This window comes from Hypanus sabinus, chromosome 6 (assembly GCF_030144855.1).
Source record: "Hypanus sabinus isolate sHypSab1 chromosome 6, sHypSab1.hap1, whole genome shotgun sequence".
Classification (NCBI taxonomy): domain Eukaryota; kingdom Metazoa; phylum Chordata; class Chondrichthyes; order Myliobatiformes; family Dasyatidae; genus Hypanus; species Hypanus sabinus.
The window spans coordinates 69,460,474-69,484,376 of record NC_082711.1 but is presented as its reverse complement, the minus strand read 5'-3'; the positions used below and the strand labels follow the sequence as shown (position 1 = coordinate 69,484,376).

Genomic DNA, 23,903 nt, shown 5'->3' with positions numbered 1-23,903 from the left:
GTGCTGTACTATTCTTTTTTTTATTCTATGTTCTACATTTAATGCTGACTGGCAACTCCTGCAACACAAATGTAACACGAATGCAGACAAATGTGAGGTAATTATATGGGAGTATGAATGAGGCTTGCACATACACCAGGTCCCAGGGAGCATTAAGATACAGAAACCACATAGCACTTCCACATATTCTTAAACACCGGCTATGCAGGAAGACAATGTGGATAGGAAGGGATATGGGATACTGGCTTTAATTGAGCTACAGAACACAAATTTTATAAATTTTGAGTCAGACCTCATCTGGAGTAGTATTGCAGATCCAGTCACCGAGGTACAGGAAGGATGCAATAGCACTGAAAACATGCAGAGGAGATTCATCAGGATGTTACGTAGGATGGAACACTTCAGCTTTGAGGGGAAACAGGAAAAGCTGGTCTGTTCTCCCTGAAGCAGAGAAGTCATGATTGAGGTATATAAAGTTATGAGGGGTATAGGTAGTATAGACTGCCAAAAGCTTTCCCCAATATCAGAGGTAGATAAAACTAGAAGACAAGGAGATAGAGACAGGGAAGAGATTCAGAGGAGACCAGAGTATCTTGTTCAGCCAGGAAGTGTTGAATACCTGGAATGCACTGCCTGAGAGTATGACTGAAATTGGGTTGCTGACATTGTTAAGTAGCTAGATAAACACTTGACATTGCTTGGGTATAGATGCCTATGGACCAGGTGCTGGGCCATGGTGTCCATCTAGAAAGGTACCACTGGTTGGCACGGACAAATTGGATTGACTCATTTCCATGATATACAATGTTACGATTCCACGATCAGCTCAGAAATATTATCAAACTAGATCTTCATAACAATCCACCCCATTACTTAAACAGACCTCCAACAATTCTTCAGTATACTTCATTAAATTTGGATACAAATTCCATTCCAAAATTTCTGTTCTTTATTTCAATATATTTACAAAACTCCATTGGACAGGAGTTGCTTCTCAATCATGATTGATTCTGAAATACATAAAGTGTTGCTGAAATTCTTTTAAGTTTCCTCTCATGAAATGCTGGTGAAAACACTGTTTTCAAGCTACATTGAAATAAAATGCTCATTTTCATAAACAGGAGAGAGAGGTTTAATAGAAGATAGTCTTGTCAAATCAATCTTGAACCCCAGAATGAGAGGAAGCCAAATTAAAACAGCAAATACAGGATCCACAGTTTTGACAAATCTATGGGAAACGAAAGAGTTAACAGTTCAGGTTGAACATCAAATCTGTTTTGCTTCCTATGGGTGTGGCCTGACAGAGTATTTCCAGGATCTTCTTTTAATTTAGGATTACCAGTATCTGCAACTCCTTATCTGATTTTCACTGACCAAAGCAGGCCACTCTTGAATGGCAATTATGGACTGGTACCTGTCATCTCCTCCAATCAATTTCCTTTCCAATGACTTCAAACACTAGCTAAATAACCATCTGAACCCAGAAGTTGAACTCAAACCTTTCTTGAGCAGATGCAAAGGAAGTTATTAAAATAGGCTGAAAGCTTCCATTTTGGTTGGGAAAACAATAGAGCTTTCTTTTACTGTGATAAAACACCAACACTAGGATCAATAGAAGACATCAGTCACTCCACTCCAAACTACAGGAGCGGTGAGGTGTTTGATGCTTAAATGATTTTGTTTTAAGTAGATTTCCCAAGACACTCACTGAAACATTGTACTGCAAAGCAAAAATGTCCAAAGGTAGCACTCTAGAGCAATGGTAATCAAGCAACTCAAAAATGGCCAAGAATCCCACAGCCAAGCCTGGAGCAAATCATAACTCCTACAAATTAATTGTCAGGAAACAACAGTTGAACCCAATTTTGCTATCTTTTTGACATCCTTAGTGTTGACAGAAAACTATTGATCTCACTCAAGAATACATTAAAACAGTGAGACAAAATGACAAAAGAACTGCAGTGATTGCATTGCCCAAGCAGATGGATGACCCAGAACAGCCACTGAATTGTGTAATAACTGGCACCCAAGACAGAGGACAATCTTGTCTGCATAAGCAACATAATCTTGGTTTTTTTAAAAAAAAAATCAAATTATGCTGAGGAATGCAAGCTGTTTCACTGATCAACACCTCCTTTCCTACTTGCACAAGCATGCCATTAAAGAACATGGCAGGACTTTATAGATTAAAATTAGAACTGAACTGTACAAAATTAACAGAGACTTGGTGTTTATGACTCTTTTAAGTGGTTCTTTTGCTGCAGTTTTCTACATTGCAATAATAAAAAAACTTTTAAAGCTGACTTCAGGCACTGGAAAACTGATTGTTAGAGTCACAAGGTTTCAAAATTTTCCAACTGCATTGGCTGGTAACCAACAGGGCAAAACTGAGCAATAATTTTCCTTGCGATTATTTGGAAAGACACTTTGTAAAATCTTTAATTATCCTCTGCTGTAAAATCGATTATTACCCTATTGACACTCAGTTCCAAGATACAGTACATTAGAACTCCCACTTCACGCATTACCTAAAAATGGTCACAGTTTACTAATGCAAGTTAACTGCAATTCAGGGCTGGCCAACACCTTAATCCACTTGCAGCTAATTTGCAACCCAGCTATAGCTAACTGCATCTGCTTTGATTAAACATATACATTTTTTTTGTATCAGTTAACTTGTATAATAAAAGGAGTGCTTTTGGTTTACTTACATGTTTAAAATAACATCACTGTACCTTGTCAGCAATTCCTATGATTGCAGTTAATCAATACTGATATTTTCCCCTATCCACAGGTATCAAAATACTGTGAAACTGTACAAATTATGACCTGTGCAAGTTTCCACTAGGTGGTCTAGTTGCTTCTCAAATCCTAGTAGCTGGCTACTGGAAATGTCACTGCAGGCAAGTGCCAAATGATTCAAAGGAGAAATTAACGTGCATGTGAGTGATTGGAGGAATACAGGGAAATGGGAGGGGGAGAAATGGGACTAATATAATTGTTGTCTGAAAGCAGCAGGTCCCAATGGGCTGAATAGTCTCCTGCATAAAAATAAGCCATAGACCCATAAAGGTCATTCATGGATACTCAAATCCACCATGGCTCCTCAATGCAAATAGTAGCAGTAAAAACAGTAAATGTTATGATACAAAGCACAACAATGCAGGAGATGCCTGGCTATATTCAAGGCCATTCCTGAGAACTGTCCATGAGACAATTTCGCATAAATCTCCAGTTCCTTAATTATCAGTAATGTTGGGACTATTTAAACTAATTAAATATAATCTATACCAAAGTTCAAACCTTGAAGTAAAAATATCAAAATACTGTTCACCATATAGAACACTGAGATTCATTTCCTTGCGGGCATACAAGAACCATATGAAATCAATGAAAGACAACTAACATGCAAAAAACACCCAAACTGTGCAAATACAAAATAAGAACAAAATAAATGAGCAATAAATATCAAGAACACAAGATGAAGAGTCCTTGAAAGTGATGGGACAAGTAAAGTTGAGTGAAGTTATCCCCACTCGTTCAAGGGCCTGATGGTGAAAGTCCTCAGGCTCCTGTACCTTCTTCCTGATGGCAGCAGTGAGAAGAGAAGATGGCCTGGGTAGTGTGGGTCACTGATGATGGATGCTGCTTTCCTGCGACAGCACTGTGTAGATATGTGCAATGGTGGAAAAGGCTTTGTGATGGACTGGGCTCATATCCACTACTTTTGGTAGGATTTTCCATTCAAGGGCATTGGTGTTTCTATACCAAGCTGTGTTACAACCGGTCAATCTATTCTCTACCACATATCTATAGATGTTTGTTAAAGTATTAGATTTCATGCCAAAATTTCGCAAACTCTTAAGTAGAGTCACTGCTTTCTTCATCTTGCACTTATAAGCTGGACTCAGGACAGATTCTCTGAAATTTAAAGTTGTTAACACCCTCCAACTTTGATCCCCTGATGAGGACTGGCTCATGAACTTCCAGTTTCCTTCTCCCAAAGTCAATAATCACCTCCTTGGTAGGAGGTTGTTGTTGTGTCACCACCCAGCCAGATTTTCAATCTCCCTCCTTTATGCTTATTCATCACTACCTTTGATTCAGCCCATGACAGTTGTGTCATCAACAAACGAATATGGCTCTGGAGCTTTCCTCCACAGTCATACTCTGTGTGCATAGCAAGTAGAGCAGGGGGCAAAACATACAGCCTTGTGGCACCCCTGTGCTGATTGAGAGTCATTAAGGAATACCACAAAACATTCAATTATTATTGAAAAATGCTTTAAGTGTAAGGAGAATTTGCATAGTAGGATCTCTAAGTCAATTCATTTGTAACCTGAGGAGCCCTATATTGCACTTCAACCTCAGAAGTTCTGAAGACTGCAACTCAGCAAGAAACACACGAAAAATGCTGGTGGAACGCAGCAGGCCAAGCAGCATCTATAGGAAGAAGCATTGTCGACATTTCAGGCTGAGACCCTTCGTCAGGACAAACTGAAAGGAAAGATAGTAAGAGATTTGAAAGTAGGAGGGGGAGGGGGGAATGCAGAATGATACGAGAAGACCAGAGGGGGTGGGATGAAGCTGTGAACTGGAAAGGTGATTGGCAAAAGGGATACAGAGCTAGAGAAGGGAAAGGATCATGGGACAGGAGGCCTAGGGAGAAATAAAGGGGGAGGGGAGCACCAGAGGGAGATGGAGAACAGGCAGAGTGATGGGCAGAAAGAAAGAAAAGAAGAGGGGGGAGAAAAACCAAATATATCAGGGATGGATGGGGTAGAAGAGGAGGAGGGGCATAAAGACTCAGCAAGAAGCTGCCTTTTCCCCAACCTGTTGCTTTATGCAAGACTACAGGTGTCTCATTGGTTGCAATGTTTTACATTTATTGTATGGGCTACCCACACATTACAGGGAAGTCATTATGAGGATAACACAGACACACCACTTGGGCATGTTTTAGCAGTTGAAAGAAGTTCAGATATTTGTTTTCTTCCCCAAATTTGTTGAGATTTGTGAATACTGTCAGGGTGAATTTCCATGACCTGATCTTTGATAACACAAGGGTCACCTGCACAAATTCAACTTTTTAAAATTTTTTTATCTGAACCAGCATAATTATTCAACTATACCAACTGCTTGCCCTGATGTTTTTGATTTGTTTACATTTCAATAATTTAAATGTAAAAAAAATCAAAACACATCAGGAGTTAAATCTCATCTCAACTGCAAGAATGGGTGATTATGTTTGTTTTGGAAAAATATTTTTGTTTGGAGAACAACCAAAGAAAAGTTTGCTTTTGCCTCAACTGAATAAAAGATTATTTACATGTAAACATGTCAACTCTGCATTAAGCTAAGAATATTAATCAAAGTGCTGCAATCTACAGAATGATTAGAAATCTTCCCGGTGCCTGTTCCTTTCTCTGTAATGTTGACAATTTCAGTTACTTGCTGTAGTTGTAACAAAAAGCAAGTAATAAAAATGTTAACAACAACACACACAAAAAGCTGGTGGAACACAGTAGGCCAGGCAGCATCGACGTTTCGAGCCGAGACCCTTCGTCAGGACTAACCGAAAGGAAAGATAGTAAGAGATTTGAAAGTAATGGGGGGAGGGGGAAATGCGGAATGATACGAGAAGACCAGAGGGTGGGATGAAACTAAGAGCTAGAAGGGTGATTGGCGAAAGTGATACAGAGCTGGAGAAGGGAAAGGATCATGGGATGGGAAGCCTCAGGAGAAAGAAAGGGGGGGAGGGGAGCACCAGAGGGAGATGGAGAACAGGCAAACAACTAAATATGTCAGGGATGGGGTAAGAAGGGGAGGAGGGGCATTAACGGAAGTTAGAGAAGTCAATGTTCATGCCATCAGGTTGGAGGCTACCCAGCCGGTATATAAGGTGTTGTTCAGTTTGGAATCATTTTGACAATAGAGGAGGCCATGGATAGACATATCAGAATGGGAATAGGACATGGAATTAAAATGGGTGGTCACAGGGAGATCCTGCTTTTTCAGGCAGACCGAGCGTAGGTGTTCAGCGAAATGGTCTCCCAGTCTGCGTTGGGTCTCACCAATATATAAAAGGCCACACCGGGAGCACTGGACGCAGTATACCACACCAGCTTACTCACAGGTGAAGTGTCGCCTCACCTGGAAGGACTGTCTGGGGCCCTGAATGGTGGTGAGGGAGGAAGTGTAAGGGCAGGTGTAGCACTTGTTCCATTTACAAGGATAAGTGCCAGGAGGGAGATCGGTGGGAAGGGATGGGGGGGGGGGGGGGGAGACAGGGACGAGTGGACAAGGGAGTCACGGAGGGAGCGATCCCTACGAAAAGCAGAAGGGGGGGAGGGAAAAATGTGTTTGGTAGTGTGATTCCGTTGGAGGCAGCGGAAGTTACGGAGAATTATACATTGGACCTGGAGGCTGGTGAGGTGGTAGGTAAGGACAAGGGGAACCCTATCCCGAGTGGGGTGGCGGGTGGATGGTGTGAGGGCATATGTGCGGGAAATGGAAAGGATGCATTTGAGAGCAGAGTTGATGGTGGACAAAGGGAAGCCCCTTTGTTTAAAAAAGAAAGGCATCTCCTTCGTCCTGGAATGAAAAGCCTCACCCTGAGAGCAGATGCTGCGGAGACAGAGGAATTGTGAGAAGGGGATAGCCTTTTTGCAAGAGACAGGGTGGGAAGAGGAATAGTCCAGGTAGCTGTGAGAGTCTGTAGGCTTATGGTAGATATAATAAAAATGTTCAAGGCCATTAATAAAAGTAAGTACTTTGAAAGATGCAGAGCAAAATAACTGCGTAGTGCACAAATAAAACAATTGTGGTTGGCTACATAGAACAGTCCTTTTCCAACCCACATCCCTGCACTATTTCTCTGCTACACTGGCAATTGCATTAGTGCTGCTTCCTGCACTTTTGCAGAACCGGTCAACGTTATTAACTTTGCCACCAACTTCCACCATTCAGGAGCAGAGATGGAATTCCCCCGGTTCCCACCTAGCTTCCACATCCAGCATATCATCTCTGCCCTCTGCACCATCCAGGTTAACAGCCCTTCCAGATGAGAGAGATTCTCACGTACCTCCTCCAACCTGATCTATTGGCTCATCTAAAATGGCGAGACCGGTCAGTGACGAGGTGGCTCTTTGTCAGCGCACCAAAGCCTGGACAATAATGGCCATCTCAAGCTTCTGCTGGCATGGTATTTCTACTCCCCTTCCCAATCCCACACTTACTTGTCTGTCCTCGGCCGTATCCACTGCAAAGGCAAGTGCAAACACAAACCAGAAGAACATTTTGTTTTCCATTTGGGCAGACTTTAGCCAGATGGTATGAACACTCACTTAAAAAAAATAACATACACCCAGACCACCCAGGGTCTCTCTCCCCCTTAGTTCACCTTCTCTATTCGTTTGTCTCTCAAGCTCATTACCTACCCCCATCCGGTTCAATCTGCCCTTTACCCACTCCCCAGGGTTTCCTCTCCCTTGGCACCCCTCCCTACCCTGGTTCCACTGGCCTTCATCTCTCTCTTATCTGTTTCATTACTAGAAGCAAATATCTCAGAGCTACCCAGTACTCACTGGAAGGAGAGTAATACATAACTTTTTTAAAAAATACAGTGAACCAATCCTTCACAACATTAAAACTGGGTGCATCTGAGGCTCTGCGATTATATTTCAGCAAATGCAAAGCAAAACCAGTACACAACTGTATACTGTACTGTGTAAGATTTGGACAGCCACACTGAGGTCCAAAAAAAAACTCACATCTTGTTTCATTTCATAGCTTGTTCAATGAATGACAGTGAAAATCTATTCCATTTATCTTTCACCTTCATCCTAACAATGTTTCTCAAGGTACTGCTCAGGAATGTGAACAAACAAAAAGAATCATGTCAGGATATTTATCATCCTGTCATTTCAGGCTTTGGCAGTATCAGCAATCATTTCATACGTGCAGGTGCTTTCCTGTCAAGCCTTGAGAATATGGGAGATGCCAAGAGTTTGCCAAATAGAGATTTTAAGGAGCACCACATCTGTGTGCTTTTCTGGTCACTTTTCTACAGAAAAGGTATCAGTAAGCTTGAAAAAGTTCAGAGAAAATTTACAAGGATGTTACCAGGACTTGAAGGGAAAGTTTGAATAGGTTTGGACTTTATTCCCTGGAGTACAAGAGAATGAGGGAAGATCTTATAGAGGTACATAAAATTGAGGGGTACAGATTGGGTGAATGCTTGCAGGCTTTTCCCCTTCAGGATGGTGAGACTAGAACTGGAGTCATAGGCTTACAGTGACAGGTGAAATATTTACAGGGAATCTGAGAGTGAACTTCACTCAGAGGTTGGCATAAGTGTGGAATAAGCTGCCAGTGGAATTGTTCGATGTGGATTTAATTTAACATTCAAGTTTGAATATGTATATGAATGAGAGGTGTATGCAGGTGGGACTAGGCAGAAGACCAGGCTGACATAGGCTAGATGGGCCCAAGGGCTGGCTTCTACACTGTAGTAATCCATACTTTTACTTTATCTTGTGAGATGCATGACAGAGACAAACAATGCCTAATGCAGCTCCTCTTCCATCCATAAACCTGTTTAAAGTAGCACTCATCCAGGCACACACAATAGAAGGATCTTACTAATAAGTAGAGAAAACCTGTAGCTGGGAAAGTTGTCAAAAAGCTACCAAAACTATTAAGTGCACTTACTTCTGATGGCAAACAATGCAACCAAGTAGCACCATGCAAAATGCCAAAGCCAGTGATGAAATAAATTCTTTTGTGTAGGGTAGGCAGAGGGAATATTGCTGGCTCAAACAACAAGGTGGCTCTCAATTAATTACATTTCTAAATAACTTTATGGCCATTAGCACTCATCTAAAGTACTAGAAGAGATAAACAACATTTGATTTAAATGTTTTATCTGAAATAAGCAACACAATACTCTAAAGCACTGCATTAAAATGACACCAAGAACACCTACTCAAATTCTTGAATGGACAAGGCAAAGGGCACCGTGGTCCATAGAAGAGACCTGGGAGCGAGAATGAAGAGTGATTGACTATTGTTGAATGCAGAGCTAATTCTAATCACCTCGATCTTAAAGCAAGATGCAAATCAGAACCGAAATATTCTTTGGAATTGCTTCCCACAACATTTTGTTATTCTTTTAAAATCCTTAAACATCTGTTTGCCCAAACTTTTGATACTTCCCACATTACAGGCTCTGCAGGAAAGCACCCACAGATTTGAAATAATTGCTGGTGCTGCCAAAACCTGTAACAACAGGATGATAAACAGCCCGGCACTTCATTTTTGTTCGATCACACTTCAGAGCAGCATCTTGGGAAATTTTGCTGTGAAGGTGAAAGATAGATAACTGGAACACATTAACACTGTTGCTCATTGAACAAGCTGTGAAGTGAAGAATACAATTAGTGGATTCTGATTAATTGGGCCAGCCACTTATTTGGGACAACTCTTAAAAAAATAACTAATAGCTGGGATTCTCTTTGTTTATTTGGGATACTATGATACTTAATTGGGACAGGAAGCTGTTGCCAAACAGTTTCTAACTAGCAAAAATCTAGTGACTTGTGTGGCTATTAGACACTCAGCCATGCTGAGATCAAATAATTTTTAAAGAGTGCCAGTTGTGTGTATTTGTATTTAAAAAGCAGTGATTTTTATTGGCAAGAAATAAGCAGCAAGACAATTCAAAAGTGGTTTCCTGTGTTGTTTGAAGTATTCAGGCTTGGAGATGCCAGAAACAGATGAGAGGGAAAATGAAACAATTTCACATCTTCATCAAGCTAGGACTTACAAAGAATCTGAAGGTATGGACAATCTACATAAATTTTACAATGAAAGTAAAGCTATGGAGGATACAATCATCAAAAGCATTGTATGAAGGAAGTCCAGTATAAACACTAGGTGCCTGTGCTATTTTCTTCATTTACAGTCAATCAAAACATGGCAGAGTACATTGAATGAATTCCTGTCAACTATTAGGAACTAATACAGTTTTATAGTACTGCAGTAGGACCAGTAGTTTTTAATTTGCTGTTTTTCATTCAGATACACAACTTGCTATTCAGTTAAATGGTAGTTTGTTTTCTTTAACTATACCTTTTTAACTTTCCATGAAACTGACTAATTGGGGAAGCCACCAAATTGGGCCAAAATGCACTGAATTCACTGGAACAAAATAACTGGAATTCACTGTATTATCAAACTAATAATGGCTAATCAGCCTAGACCAGGGGTGGGCAAACTTTTTGACTTGTGGGCCACAAAGGGTTCTAAAATTTGACAGGGGAGCCAGACCAGGAGCAGATGGACGGAGTCTTTTGGTAATACACCTCATAAGAGAAAATAAAATATCATGGGATATGTAGAAAACATGTGCTTTAATTTCAATTGAAAATGAACAAATGCATTACAACAAAATATCTGTCTTTGAAGTCCCATGGTATTTAGCTATTTATTGAAATGACTTTTAAAACACTGAAAATTAAATGAATAAAATACAGCTTTTTTAATAGTAACATTTATTATTTTAAAGCACTGAAAATTCTGTTATCCTTCAAGATATTATCATCATCACTTTCCTCCTGACTGTCTTTATTTCAAAAATGGTAGGAGATGCAGGTCTATTTGTCCTGCTCCTTCTTATTCAATTGTCCCCCGTGCCAAAACTCAACAACGACCAGCACAAAGACAGAACACTGACAGCGCGCCAGTATGCGGAGCGCGTTATTTGATCTGGAGCGCATTTTTTATTTTGAGAACGTACGTGCACCTGCGCACTACTCATGTCCATCACTTAACAGAAATGACATGTAACATGTAAGGCTTATTGAAAAAATATTTTCAAATGCATTTTTTTACATAACACAACGAAGAAACTTATTTTTAATTTCAGTGGGAACAGTGTTTTTGGTCTCCCTTTTTAGCCAGCGCATCAAAGTCTGGATTTAGTTTTGTTGTGGCAATTCTCAGGATGGATCTAGGTGTTGGTCAGTTAACTTGGATCTGTGGCTGGCTTTGTTGATGTTCATGATGCTGAACGCCTGTTCACACAAATAGGTCGAGCCGAACAAAGAGTAAAGCGCAAATGTGGAGTAATACGCTGCACCTCAACAAAGGTCAATGTATATAGAGTGCGTCATCTATTGGGAAAACGCCAGAATTGCGGGGAAAAAACGTTAACAAGGTTTATTAATATAATTTCATCAAGTTCTGCGGGCCGGATTAAAAAGCTTAACGGGCCGCATATGGCCCGGGGGTCGTAGTCTGCCCATGCCTGGCCTAGACACTCTGCTCAGGAGTTGCCTTTTGGTGGCAAGATCTAGGACAGGGGTCAGCAACCATTTTGCCTCTGTGGGCCGGATTGCGTATTAATGAGTGGATGGTGGGCCAGATAAATGCCATTAAAAACTTGAAATATGGGAATTATCTATTTAAATACTGTACATCTAGTGCTGTTTTGCCTCAAATTAATGAATAATGCATGCTAGAAAATTATTTGTGCCTAAGGTTGCCTACCCCGATCTAGGATAAGACAAAGGGGGGGGTCACAGGCAAGCAAACACTGCCTGATGTGCTCACTGGACTACTGAAACCTGAAATCTGGAGCAGAAGACAATACAGCCAATGCCCCGTGATTCAGGGATAGCACAGGTCTGCACGCTGGACATTTATGATCAGTAAGAGGGCCTGCATGTGGATGAGAAATAGAAGTTTGCCAAAGGTAGCAACCCCTTGTAGCCAAAAGCTAACAACACAAACTAACGAACAAAAAACTTTACCAAAATTTCTATTCCAGCAGGTCCTGGGGGACCAAGGGGTTCAAGCAGTAAACTTTTCAAAAAGGCTCCACACAGAGAGGAGAAATACCTGCTGGTGCAAATACACATAGGCTTCTCTGAGCTCCTTAGCTGACAAAGTCTGTCAGTAAAAGTGGTATCAGTATAATATATTCTGGGGGTAAAATTAACCAAATATTAATGAACTTTAAGGGATCTGGAGTTGTGACAGGTTTTACCCCAATTAAACAGGGTCAGGCCAAACGAAGTATTGATTATGCACAATAGCTGTGGTTTTAAGGTTGTCCCCCTTGAAAGAATATGTTACATCTTTAAGGATTGGCAATCTGGGGGTTGGGTTTTGGTGTCCTCTATGCCATTTTCTGGATGGGTGATATGTTCAGTTTTTGTGCGACAGAAGGGTTGAGGATTTGAGGGGAGTTGATGTTTTTGTTGGTGTTTTTTCTGTGCTAGTAACCCATTAGTGTTTTTGCTGTCCCCCCCCCCACTTGTGTGGGCGATATGCCAGTTGTGTTTTCAAAAAAAAAAACAACGGGGGTGGGTTGGGGTTTGATGTTCTAGTTGCCGTTTTCCATGTGGGTGATCTGTTAGTTTTTGAGCGAGGGAGGGGGTAGGGGGTTGCAAGTTTCTGTTTTTTTTGTGCAGGGGAGAGTTAATAGCATGTCTTTCATCGATTTCCATGCTCTTTCCTGTTTCGTGGCTATCTGGAGAAGACAAATGTCAGTTGTATATTGCATACATAATTTGACAATAAAATGAACCCAGCACCTTTGGCTCTATGGATTGTAACAATGTTTGCAAAAGGCTTCAAAGACAACTTATGAAGATCCTTTGAAGCAATACGCTTGAACTTCTTCCCATCATTTAAATTTATGCTTCGCTGCTTATATAATTTATTTTTCTACCTGTCTATTACAGCAGAGAGAGGCCTTTCAATCCATTGATTCCTTTGCAGCTCCCGAAAGTGCAGTGCTCTCCCATTTTACACGTCCCTGCAACTTAGTCTTGATCACATGGTCATCAACTCTAAAGGAATTCTTTTGTTATCTACCTACACCACAGGTCAATTTATAGTGACCAATCAACATGCCCATACATCTTTGGAAGCATGATTAATAGCTACATTAACTGATGCCCTCCAAAATATCTTAAGGACTTTCAGCCAGCACCAAGAGTTTGTGTAAACATTAAATACAGATCAGGCTGAATAGTGGAAGTTCAATCACGCATGCAAGTTACATGAGGAAATGGGGCTGGTGGGAATCTCTGCTATGGTTTCCAATGTGACTCATCATCCCATGTGTGGCTGCGCAAAGCAGGGAAATGTTTCAATTGCAGAAAGCAAGGACAAATCCTGTGCCTAGGACTAAACAAAATTCAGCAGCCCAAACAAGCAAACTCAAGTAGCACCCTGTGAGGAATGCAGCATTCACTTTTTAATCAGTCACACAACTGTGATAGAGGCAATGCTTTCAAATTCAAAGATTAATAATTAAAACACCTGTACAAGTGTTTTACAAGTGTACACCTGTTGATAAAACAACAGACTGCTTCATCATGGGAAGAGAAACATTTGACCAAAACCACAGGGCAGTTCCGTTAGTGAATAATTTAATATTGAGAATATACTCTGATAAGATTCCACATGTACAAGGACAAATGGAACATGCAGGACACTATAATGGGCCAAAGATCAAGCTACTGTTTATGCTTATGATTGAAAAAGGATCTAGTGTTTTCCCGGTGTGTATGATGACTAAACTCTGCGTATGATGTCCGAATCATCCCTGATGAAGATGGCAGAGTCTGTCATTGCAACGGTTATAATTAATACCTGTGCCTGGCTGGACGCCCAAGAAGTTTAATCATACTTATGTCTATTGAGAAACCAATTTCATGAGGAAGGTTGAAAGTGTGAAGAGTGGATTGATAGTCAAGGTAAATATTACAACTTTGCTTAAAGCTGCTTCTGGCATAATATGAAGATGTATTTAACAAATAACTCAAGAGGTCACACATAACAAACCAAACTGCCAAGCCATCTACAGTAAACAGACCCAAATGATGAAAAAGCTGGTGGAAGAGCTAAACAAACCAAAAGGCTCTGAGACACTAGCAAGTGGCAGGATGATGTACATAGTGGTGATAGCTTGGGCAGGCAAGACCATCCATCTCTAATGAGATTAAAGTGCCTTAATAATGTGATGAAAGACAAAATTCATTTTCAAGGCTGATTTGGCAGAGGACAAAATTAGATGTGACTTGTGCCCAAGTCTAACTAATGCAGATATAGGAAGCCAACACAATTTCAAATTAACACCCACCAAGCTACAGCAGGGAATAAAGTAATTTCCAAAATTACTGAGGCTGAGATGACCATAAGATATAGGAGCAGAAGCAGGCCATTCGGCCCATCAAGTCCACTCCGCAGGATATTGAAAATTGTCTGTGCAATCAAGGCAAACCCAAGGGGAAACCCCTTTGAATAAAGGAGAAAGTGCTCAGAAGACCTCATCAACATAGCATCAAGTTTAAGAAAGGCAGCTATTCTTTCACACTGAAGAAAGTGATTTAGGCCTATAATTTAATGTTGTGAGCTGTTAAAAGGTTCAGACCATCGTCATCGGCACTGCAAAATGTGACTGAGCTCTGGGACTCCAAGGTAATGATCCTCCACGATGCCAAATCTCTAACCAACCTTGCGACCATTGAAACCACTTTGTTAATTAAAAAGATACTGAGATGATAGGAAGAGAAAAATAATCCGCTAGAACACACGCCTTTTTCATTGTAAAGTGTCATTACTGAATCCCTTTTTGGTACATCAGAACATAAACTAAATGCTAAACCTTACTTGATGCATTTCTAAACATAAAGGTCAGGTGAAGATTAGCCACTGTGACCATAAGCAGCTCTATTTATGTGCCATGCATGTAAAGTACAGGAAAGACAAATCCAAAAGAGAAAGTTTCAACCTGTAAGGTAGAGCTTGTGTACCAAGATCTTCTTACAGGTTGGAGGTAAGCGTACATGATCCAAGATATTATGCTGTGAAGATAGGGGGGAAAAAATTTTGAAGAGTCCCCCCATAGTTTACAAGTTTCTTTGCATTCTTCTCCTGGAAATTATACACAAATTCAAAGTGCATACATGTCACCATATATTACCCTGAGATTCACACCAGAATCAATAAAAAAGTGAACAGAAGACACAAAAAAAAACAATGTTGACAGACTACAAACTGGGCAAATACAAAGAAAATAAAGCAATAAATATCAAAAACACAAGATGACGAGACCTTGAAAGTGAGTCCAAGATATGGGTACAGTTTCAGTATTGGGGTGAGTGAAGCTATCCCCTCTAGTTCAAGAGCCTTATGGTTGAAGGTAATAACTGTTCCTGAACTGTTGTGGGTCCTGAGGCTCTTGTGCCTCCTTCCTGATGACAGCAGTGAGAAGAGAGTATTGCCTGGGTGGTGAGGGCCCTTGAAGATGGATGCTGATTTCCTGCAACAGCACTCCTTCTAGGTGTGCTCAATGGTGGGGCGGGCTTTACCAAGATTTTCTTACAGGAAATGCAGAAGACATGGTTAAAGGTGCTCCCAAAGAGAACCCACAAACATTCACGAATAAACAGCATTCAATATTTTTGGTTAAGAGTCCATGTGAGTCAATATCATAAGAGCCCAAGAAAGGAAGATATTCCAGCCACAGCTAGTGAACATGCAAGTTGAACAGAATTAACACCAAGTCACAGAGAAGACAAAAACATGTGCTGCAATGAATCAGTTCTTGAAAAAGAAAATCAACATAGTATGCACCAGTGATCCAAGACTACAAGTTATTTTCTTAAGGAAACTAGCATTTCAATAGGCGGTTTGGTAGCATAGCAGCTGGTGTAACCCTGTTATATTGCCAGTAGTCTGTGTTCAATTCGGCTACTGTCTGTAAGGACTTTGTGCACTGTCCCAATGACTGAATGGGTTTCCTCCCATGTTCCCAAGCCACATGGGCTAGTAGATCACATGGGCATAATTGGGCACTGGGTGCTTGTTTGGCCAGATGGGCCTGTTACCATTCTGTATCTCTAAATTTAAAAGACTAACAACTTCTTCAGCTGCAAAAACCTTGCTATAAAGTTCCAGACACAGAAGGTGAAGACTCAACAAATAAACTACATGTACTTTGACTTCGCTGCTGATTTGGATTCAGCACTTTTGAAGACACAGTGAAACATTTCCAAAATAGGTTAGTGTGCAACTTGGGAGGGGAAACGGTTTGAGAAAAAACATCAATGAAACCAAAATATTCTTGTGCACTTTCTCCAATAATGAAAGGAAACCATCTGATTTACTATCTCTGACAATCTAGGTCATTTACTTATTTTATTTAGATCTGCTTCAGGAATCTTCAAAGCAGACAGTTTATATCGAAAGCTTCATAATTTATGGAGAGCTTTCAGACAAGTGACAGAATCCCCTTATCTCCATGACATGCTTGCACTGAAGTACTGTAAAGAAGTATGAAGATCTTAATACACTTCATTCTGACAAATCTTTATATCTTAAGCATAGAGTGTGCAGCTAAATTGCTGAACTGTGGCAAAACAACTCAGTTAAATAGACTGGTGGGAATCTGAAACACAGTTTCTTTGCTGCCCCAAGTGGACTGACTCACTGCAGATCATCAATCTAATGTTTAAATACACAAAGCTGGAGTTCTTCTTGGGAAAGGATGCAGCTCAGGGTGAGTAGTTCAATCACACTGAACAGACATTAAAAACAAATAATCTTGAATTTAATAATCTGATTCAAAAATGCTATAAATTGGGCTCAGTTTATATCAATACTGAAATATAAAAATCTGAGTTTATTCATATCAATAGTGTTGACTTCATCTTCCCCATTAAATAAGTAATAAGTCCTTCAGACTTCCCTTTCCATGTAAATATTTTCTTAGTTAATTCCTCATTTCTCAAAAACTTCATAAAGACTTCACTTAATCAAATTCTTTGAATGGGAGGTTAATTGCAGCAATATTTCTAATGACAAAATTGGTGAATATTCTGCATGAAATTTATTCCTCTTTACAAAACAAATAACCTTTAGTGCCAGAACATTATAGTTTACATCTATTAGACAGAAATATCAGACTATTTCTGGTAATTTTCTCTTATTGCATCTGGATTTAACCAATGGGAGTAGGTCAATTTGGGAACTACGTCCTTGCTAAACACTGCAGCTTGTGTACCAGAACGTATCAATTTGTATTTTTTTTCCATTTAATAAGCAACGATTAAATACAGATGAAAGTACCTAATCCCCAAACGTAGTTTTAAAGCTTCCATTGCGCAATAGCGTAGCCAGTCCATTTTCTTAAATTACTTCACAAATAAATGTGAAATAACGTAGAACTTTAGTAAAGACGCAAGTCAGAGCACAAAATTCACAATGCAACATCAATTAAAGAATCTTTCATAAGCTTTGTGAGGCATTACAGCAGCCTCAATAGTAGCACAGTACCAGCTTCCTTTGGACTTTCTAAAATCATCTGGTTATATCGATAAGGGAAAGTACAGCTCTAAATATTTTTAAATGCAAACTACTAGATACCAAAGCACCGAATACTTCCTCTTCTAGAATCCAACAGTCACAACTCATTTATAATAATGAGTGTTGCAGAACTTATACTTATATGTACTGAAAAGCAGTGAACAAACTTTCAAAACTCACAACAGGTCATCAGAACATGTTGAGCATCTGCTTCGGACACAAATTTCCACTGCAACTTCGTCCAACATCAAAAGGATAAAAGTTAGCCGCCTAAAGTAATTCAACCGAGTCTCTTAGCCCTCGGCAGTATGGATCATTATTAAAGACTGTCAGCCTTCAAAAGGTGCTAAAGAGTTTCGTTTTTATTTATATCTTTTTAGAGAACTCCTCGTTATATCGAATGGAGATGTGGGGTAACCATGGCTATTTCAATTTGAGAGGACACCCTTAACTGCTTGGACGTAAATCACAATGCGCGGCCTCGCTCAGTCACAATGTACAACAAATTTACTCTTTTTTAATAGAAAAGGGGATCTCTCTCTGGCCCCACATGCGGCCTCCCCCACCCCCCGGTGTCTGTCCCCTAGTCCGAAGCCCTCTCACTGCCAACCGTGCCCAACTTACCTCCCGAGCTCCTTGCCCACCAGCGTGTAGCAGTTGTTGAAGCTGTCGCTACAGATTCGGGTCTGGATGTCGGACACCAGCCCGCTTCGTGGGTGGGTCATGGCGGCTGCAGTCAGCGCGGGTGAGAGACGAGCAACACCGGTGTCCCGACACGAACGCCGCACTCATCCACCGCCGAGTGAGCGGCTCTGGCCGGGCAGCGGCCAGACTACACCCCCTCCCCCAGCCCCGCCGCCGTCACCATGGAGACGCCGCTGATTGACAGCACCGGACGAGCGCATGCTGCCGTTTCCATTTAAAACACCAATGAAACAATCCTATGAAAGAGCCGTTCAGGTGAAGGTTAGCTAATTCAATGTTTATTTTTACCCTCGTACAACTTCCACCAGCGTTTATGGAATAATCTCATTACGATATTAAAAATACACTATCCTGCGCGGAAGTGGAGACACGGACACAGGATACTGAGGCAACAGAGCAGAAAAAATTGCGTTTCTGTGGAGACTTTCACAGCTTCAGGTCATTCCGAAGCTTTTCGGCCAGAGAAGATTTTTAAAATTTTTGTCGAAGCTGCTGCTGCTTGCGCGGGGGAGGGGGTAGAGGGGGCTTTGGGGTTCGAATGTTATTCTGTGGTTCATTCTTTTGGGATTATTCTGTTTGTCGTGGATGTCGGCAAAGAGTAAGAATTTCAGGTTGTATACTATATACATTCTCTGATAATAAATGGAATCATTTGAACCATTTAAACTGTCATAATGCAGAGAAATGTTATGCAGTCTATACTCACTAAATAAAGAAACAATGGGGCCAATAATGTAGCACATGGAAACTGTAGATATCAAGGTTCTTAATTAATATTTTGCAGTTGCCTTCACGAGAAAGGGAATAGTGATGACACTGTAGTTTAGTTTGAAATATTAGATGGGATAAACATATTAATAAGAGATTTGTTAAGGATTCACTGTCCTTGAAAACTGATAAATCACCAAGCCCAAATGAAATGCATTTCTGGCCGCCATAAAATAACTGTGGAGATACTACAATATTTCAGTGCACTTTGGCGACTGAATTGGTGCTGAAGATCTGGGGTGTTGATAACATCAAACCTTTTTTAAAGGATGTAGCGATGAAACCAAGAAATTGCAGTCTAGTTGGTTTAACATCAATCGATGGCAAGTTATTGGAATCCATTCTTAATGTCAGTACAAAAGTTCATTTAGAAAGATAAATTAAACAGGAACAGTATTGGGGGAAATCTGCTTTGAGAAGAAAACAAGATCAATAACAGCAGTGTTAAATGTAATCTACATGCTTTAAACAAAATACTCAAAGTCCATGCGATCTGGGGGTCGGCCAAATTGAATCCAAAATTGTTTCAGTGGCAGGAAGCAAATGGCAATGTTTAATGGCTGCTTTTATGAACAGAAGGCTGTTAAAAGTGGGTTTCCTGAGGGCTTGACTACTCAGTCACTTACTTTTTATTGTATATATTGATTTCAATCTAAATGTAGCATGCAAAAATTATCTATAGTTGATAGTGAGGAGGAAAGCTGTAGATTGCAAGCAGATGGCCTGGTCATGACCTGCACCAGTTAGAGAATTTGTTAATGGAATCTAATCCATCAATAATAAACCATATTATTAAGACTGCATTCTTTCATTGAAGGAACATTGCAAGAGTTTGATTTCTTATCTCAGAATGCAGAAAAATTGATACACACTTTTGTTTTTAGCTGATTAGACTATTGTAATGTACTCTTTTCAGGACTGCCTAAGAAAGACATAAATCAGCTGCTGTTTGTTCAAAATACAGCAGCAAGAATCGTAACAAAAAAAATAAAGAAAATCTGAGCACATTTAACCTGTTTTGTCATTACACTGGTTGCCTGTGTCCTTCACAATCAATTTTGAAATACTCTTACATTATATATAAGGCTCTGAATAATCACTCCTCCATATATTTTGGGGTGTCTATCCCCTTACATCGCTAATGATAATCTAAAATCTCTAAATATTGGTTTTCTTAGTGTTCCTAAAGCCGAACATATAAGAAATGGTTATGCGCCCTTTTGCTCTTATGCACCAAAAACCTGGAATACTAGTACTGTGGAGTGTTTCAAAATGCTTCTTAAAAACTACTTTTTTAAAAAATACTCCTAGTTATAGGATTACTTAATGTCTGTTGATGTTGATTGCACTTATATAATTTGGTATATTCAATTACATTTTATTTTATGCATTCTATGATTTTTAAATTTTGTCTCATATTTTATGACTATATTAGATATGAAAGGTGCTATATAAATAAAGTTATTACTAATCCAGAAAAGGATGGATTAGGCAAAGGATCACAAGCTAGGTTAAATAATACTGAGTTGTGTGGAAGACGTCAGTAACCTTGGAGTGCTTGAACACAGATCTGTAAGGAAAACAGGAGATGTCAGTAACTTTGTTTAAAACACATGGGGATGCTATCTTTCATTAGCTGAGGAACATTATATAAGTACATGGAAGTTTAGATAAAATTATATAATTTACTGGTTAGATCATTGTTTGAATATGGGATACAATATTAGGTCATGAAAATGTAGGGAAGTTATGACTGCTTTGGAAAAGGTAGGGGGAAAATTGTAGCAGTGAAGAAGAATTGGATGAGATTGTGTTGTTTTCTGTGCAACACCTTTCCTGCAAAATGTGGGAAGTCAGGGGACCTCACAGTCTCCCTAATGACTGCAACTAAGTACAGTGCAGTGGGGTCTGGAAAGTGCAATGAGATCAAGGAATAGAAGCTGGTGTTGGATAAACTCAGGATCTTCTATAAAGCTGAAAGTTTCATAGATGAGACCTTACCTGAGGTAGTGGTTCCCAGAATATGGGCTTAAGTTAGATGGGTGACCACCAGGAAAAGTAAGTAGAGTAGGCAATCAATACAGAGTTCCCTTGTGGTGATTCCCCTGACTAACAGATATAACTTTTTGAACGCTATTGAGGCAGATGCTCTTTCCAGGGCTGACAGCAGTACTCCGGTCTCTCACACCGTGATTGACTCTGAGCTCCAGGTTGAAAGGGTACAGTCAGACAGGGCAGAAGTAATGGGAGATTCAATAGTGAGGGGAGACAGACAGGAGATTCTGTGGGTGCGGAGGAGACATCAGAATGTTGTGTTGCCTCATGAGTGCCAGGCTTAAGGATATATTGGAGTAGCTGCAGAAAATTGTTGAGCGGAAGGGCAACATTCAGAGGTTATTGTACGGCACAAATTGGTACAAATGACATAGATAAATTGAGGGATAAGTTTCAGCAGAATGAATATAGAGGGTTAGGTAAGGAAACAGAAGCTCGAAGGTAGTGATCTCCAGATTGGTTTCAGTGCCACATACTAGCAAGGTCAGAAATAGAAAGACAGGCTAGCTGAATTTGTGGCTGAGGGGCCTGTGCAGGAGGCAAGGAATCAGGTTGTTAGACCATTGAGATCCTTCCTTGGGGAGAGGCAACTTGTACAAGAGCAACAAATTGCATTTTAAACAGAGGAGAACCAGAGGGGAAAGAAAATATGTGTTGAATTTAGGTTGACAAGGGGGTGGGACTCTGAGCAGGACCAAGTCAAGGGACAAAACAGTAGCCAGCAAGAGCACATTCAGTCATCAAGATAGCCAAGGTCATAATAATGGCAGGGAAAGGAATTCCTAGTTGTACTATAATTATTTCAATGCACAAAGTTGAACTGATAAGGCAGACGAGTTCAGAGCATGGATTGGCTGAGAGGATAGGATGTTATAGCCATAATAGAACCATGGCTAAAAGAAGGGCAGGACTGACAATTCAATATTCCAAGGTAAATATGCTACAGGTATGACAGAGGTATGGGTAAGTAAGGAGAAGGTAGAGCCTTTTTGGTAATAGAGGACACCACAACAGTACTTAGAGATGACATTCTTGGAGGATTGGTCAGTGAGCCCTTATGGGTAGAACTTAGAAACAGGAAGGTGAGGGTCATTCAAGTGAGGCTGGATCATAGATCCCCAAATAGTCAGTGGGAACTTTAGGAACAGGTATGTAGAGAAAATTCTCAAGAGTTGTAGGTATAATAGGGTTGTATTAGTTGAAGGAAAAGTGTTTGAATGAAGTTCGGAACTCAGTGCCTGAAAAGTTGGAGGAAACGTAAGAAATAAAGGCAAGAGCAGGCCTGCTCCATCATTCAATAAGACCTTTTACCTCAGTACTGCACAGATGTCTAACATCAAGAACCCCACGTGCAACGCAGAGAGGGAGCAAATGAACAAGCATGAGAGTGGATGGGAGAGTAGATATGAACAAAAGATATTATGAATAAAGTGAAGTAAGATCACTGCATTTGTCACATGGGAATGCTATCTAAAGGCAGAAACCAACATCATGATTAAACATTTACTTGCACATGTTCTTGAAGAACCATGTCTTGATTTGGACCAGGTTTGGAAGGTGAGATTAAACTGGAGGTTTCTGTTTTGACAGGTTGTGACACAGTTGGTTGACAGGTCTCATTCAATCTTGTCAGTTTTCTTTTATCCTCTGATTCTAATGTAACAATAACCTGTTAATCTGTTTTGGAGCTGTAGATTGAAGGATTGAAAGAGGTTAGTAAATCAAGGAGATTTTTCCTGCTTTTCCCCAAAGTGGCATGGTAGCATAGTGGTTAGCACAACACTTTACATTACAGGTGACCCTGGTTCAATTCCTGCTGTGGCCTGTAAGGAGTTTCTACATTTTCCCCGTGATCGTTTGGGTTTCCTCTGGGTGCTCCGGTTTCCTCCCAGGGTCCAAATTGTAAATTAGGGGTGGATTACATCAAGGGATTACAAGGCAGTGTGCCTCAAAGGGCCTATTTATCTCAATAAATGAAAAAATAAGTAACACCAATGGATGTTTACTATCAATTGAGTGTACAGTTCAGTGTCTCATCCAACACTGCAACTTTCTTTCAATGCTGTCCTGGAGCATTACCCTAGATCTTCATGCACTCCCCGCTGGGCAAAGGGTGAATCCAGAACTATTAAGCTATACCTATTAGAAAAAAAAATGAACAGGTTGGAGATCTTTTAATAAAGTGAGAGATTGGGTAATATCTATAAACAGAAAGGGAAATAAACCCACCAATTATTAACCAGTCAGTTTTTATCATTGGTAGAGACTCTTCTAGAGCCAATAATTGGGTCAAACTTAGCTGGCAATGGGGAAAATATAGTTCAATGATAACTTGTGCTTGACTAAATATATTAAGTTCTTCGATGAGTTAAAGGACTGTAGGCCAAGTGTAATTATGAATGTGGATTTACAACCATCACTTGCTAACTAGCAACATAATAGTCTTGACAGGGATCAAGATGGAAGTCTTCTCAAATCAGATTTCTAGTTGAGGTGTTTCTAGACAAGAAACAGAGCAGTAATTAAAATGTGGCAAACACTTTGCTAAACTTACCTATCATTTCATAGCTTTAACAATCAGTTGATTATGTATCAATGGGCAGAATATAAAGAAATACTGTTTAATTGGTTTCATAATTACTGAAGATCACTTACATGAAATACAACAATTATCTTCCTTTATTATGCAAATAATTAAACCTAGTTATTGTGGCTCTTCATAGATAACATAAAAATCAGTGATGTGTCAACGTGCTTCTATCTTAATACCTCTACAGAAAATCAATTTAGAAAAAAAATAGTTTGAAAAAATTCACAAGTAAGAATATCGGGATTAAAGAGATCAAAAATATCTGATCAAGTTACATTTGTCAATATTAGTAGCTTTTCCAAAATTTTTTAATACTCTTGGTTTCTCTCTAACTGCAATAAATTGATATTTCAAGACTGTTTGACATTATTTCTTTTAAAACACATTGCCAGAAAGATGTATT

The 23,903-nt window shown here is 39.9% G+C and overlaps 1 protein-coding gene across 1 annotated transcript in view; it reads right to left on the bottom strand.

The window, feature by feature from the left end:
* stk17a (serine/threonine kinase 17a) overlaps positions 1-18,471 on the bottom strand; it is a 108,837-nt gene extending 90,366 nt beyond the window's left edge. Inside the window, exon 1 of the mRNA XM_059972371.1 lies at positions 18,007-18,471. Within this exon, the coding sequence (XP_059828354.1) occupies positions 18,007-18,107 (101 nt within the window). The 5' untranslated portion in view covers positions 18,108-18,471. The remainder of the gene's footprint in view (positions 1-18,006) is intronic.
* Positions 18,472-23,903: the final 5,432 nt, after the last annotated feature.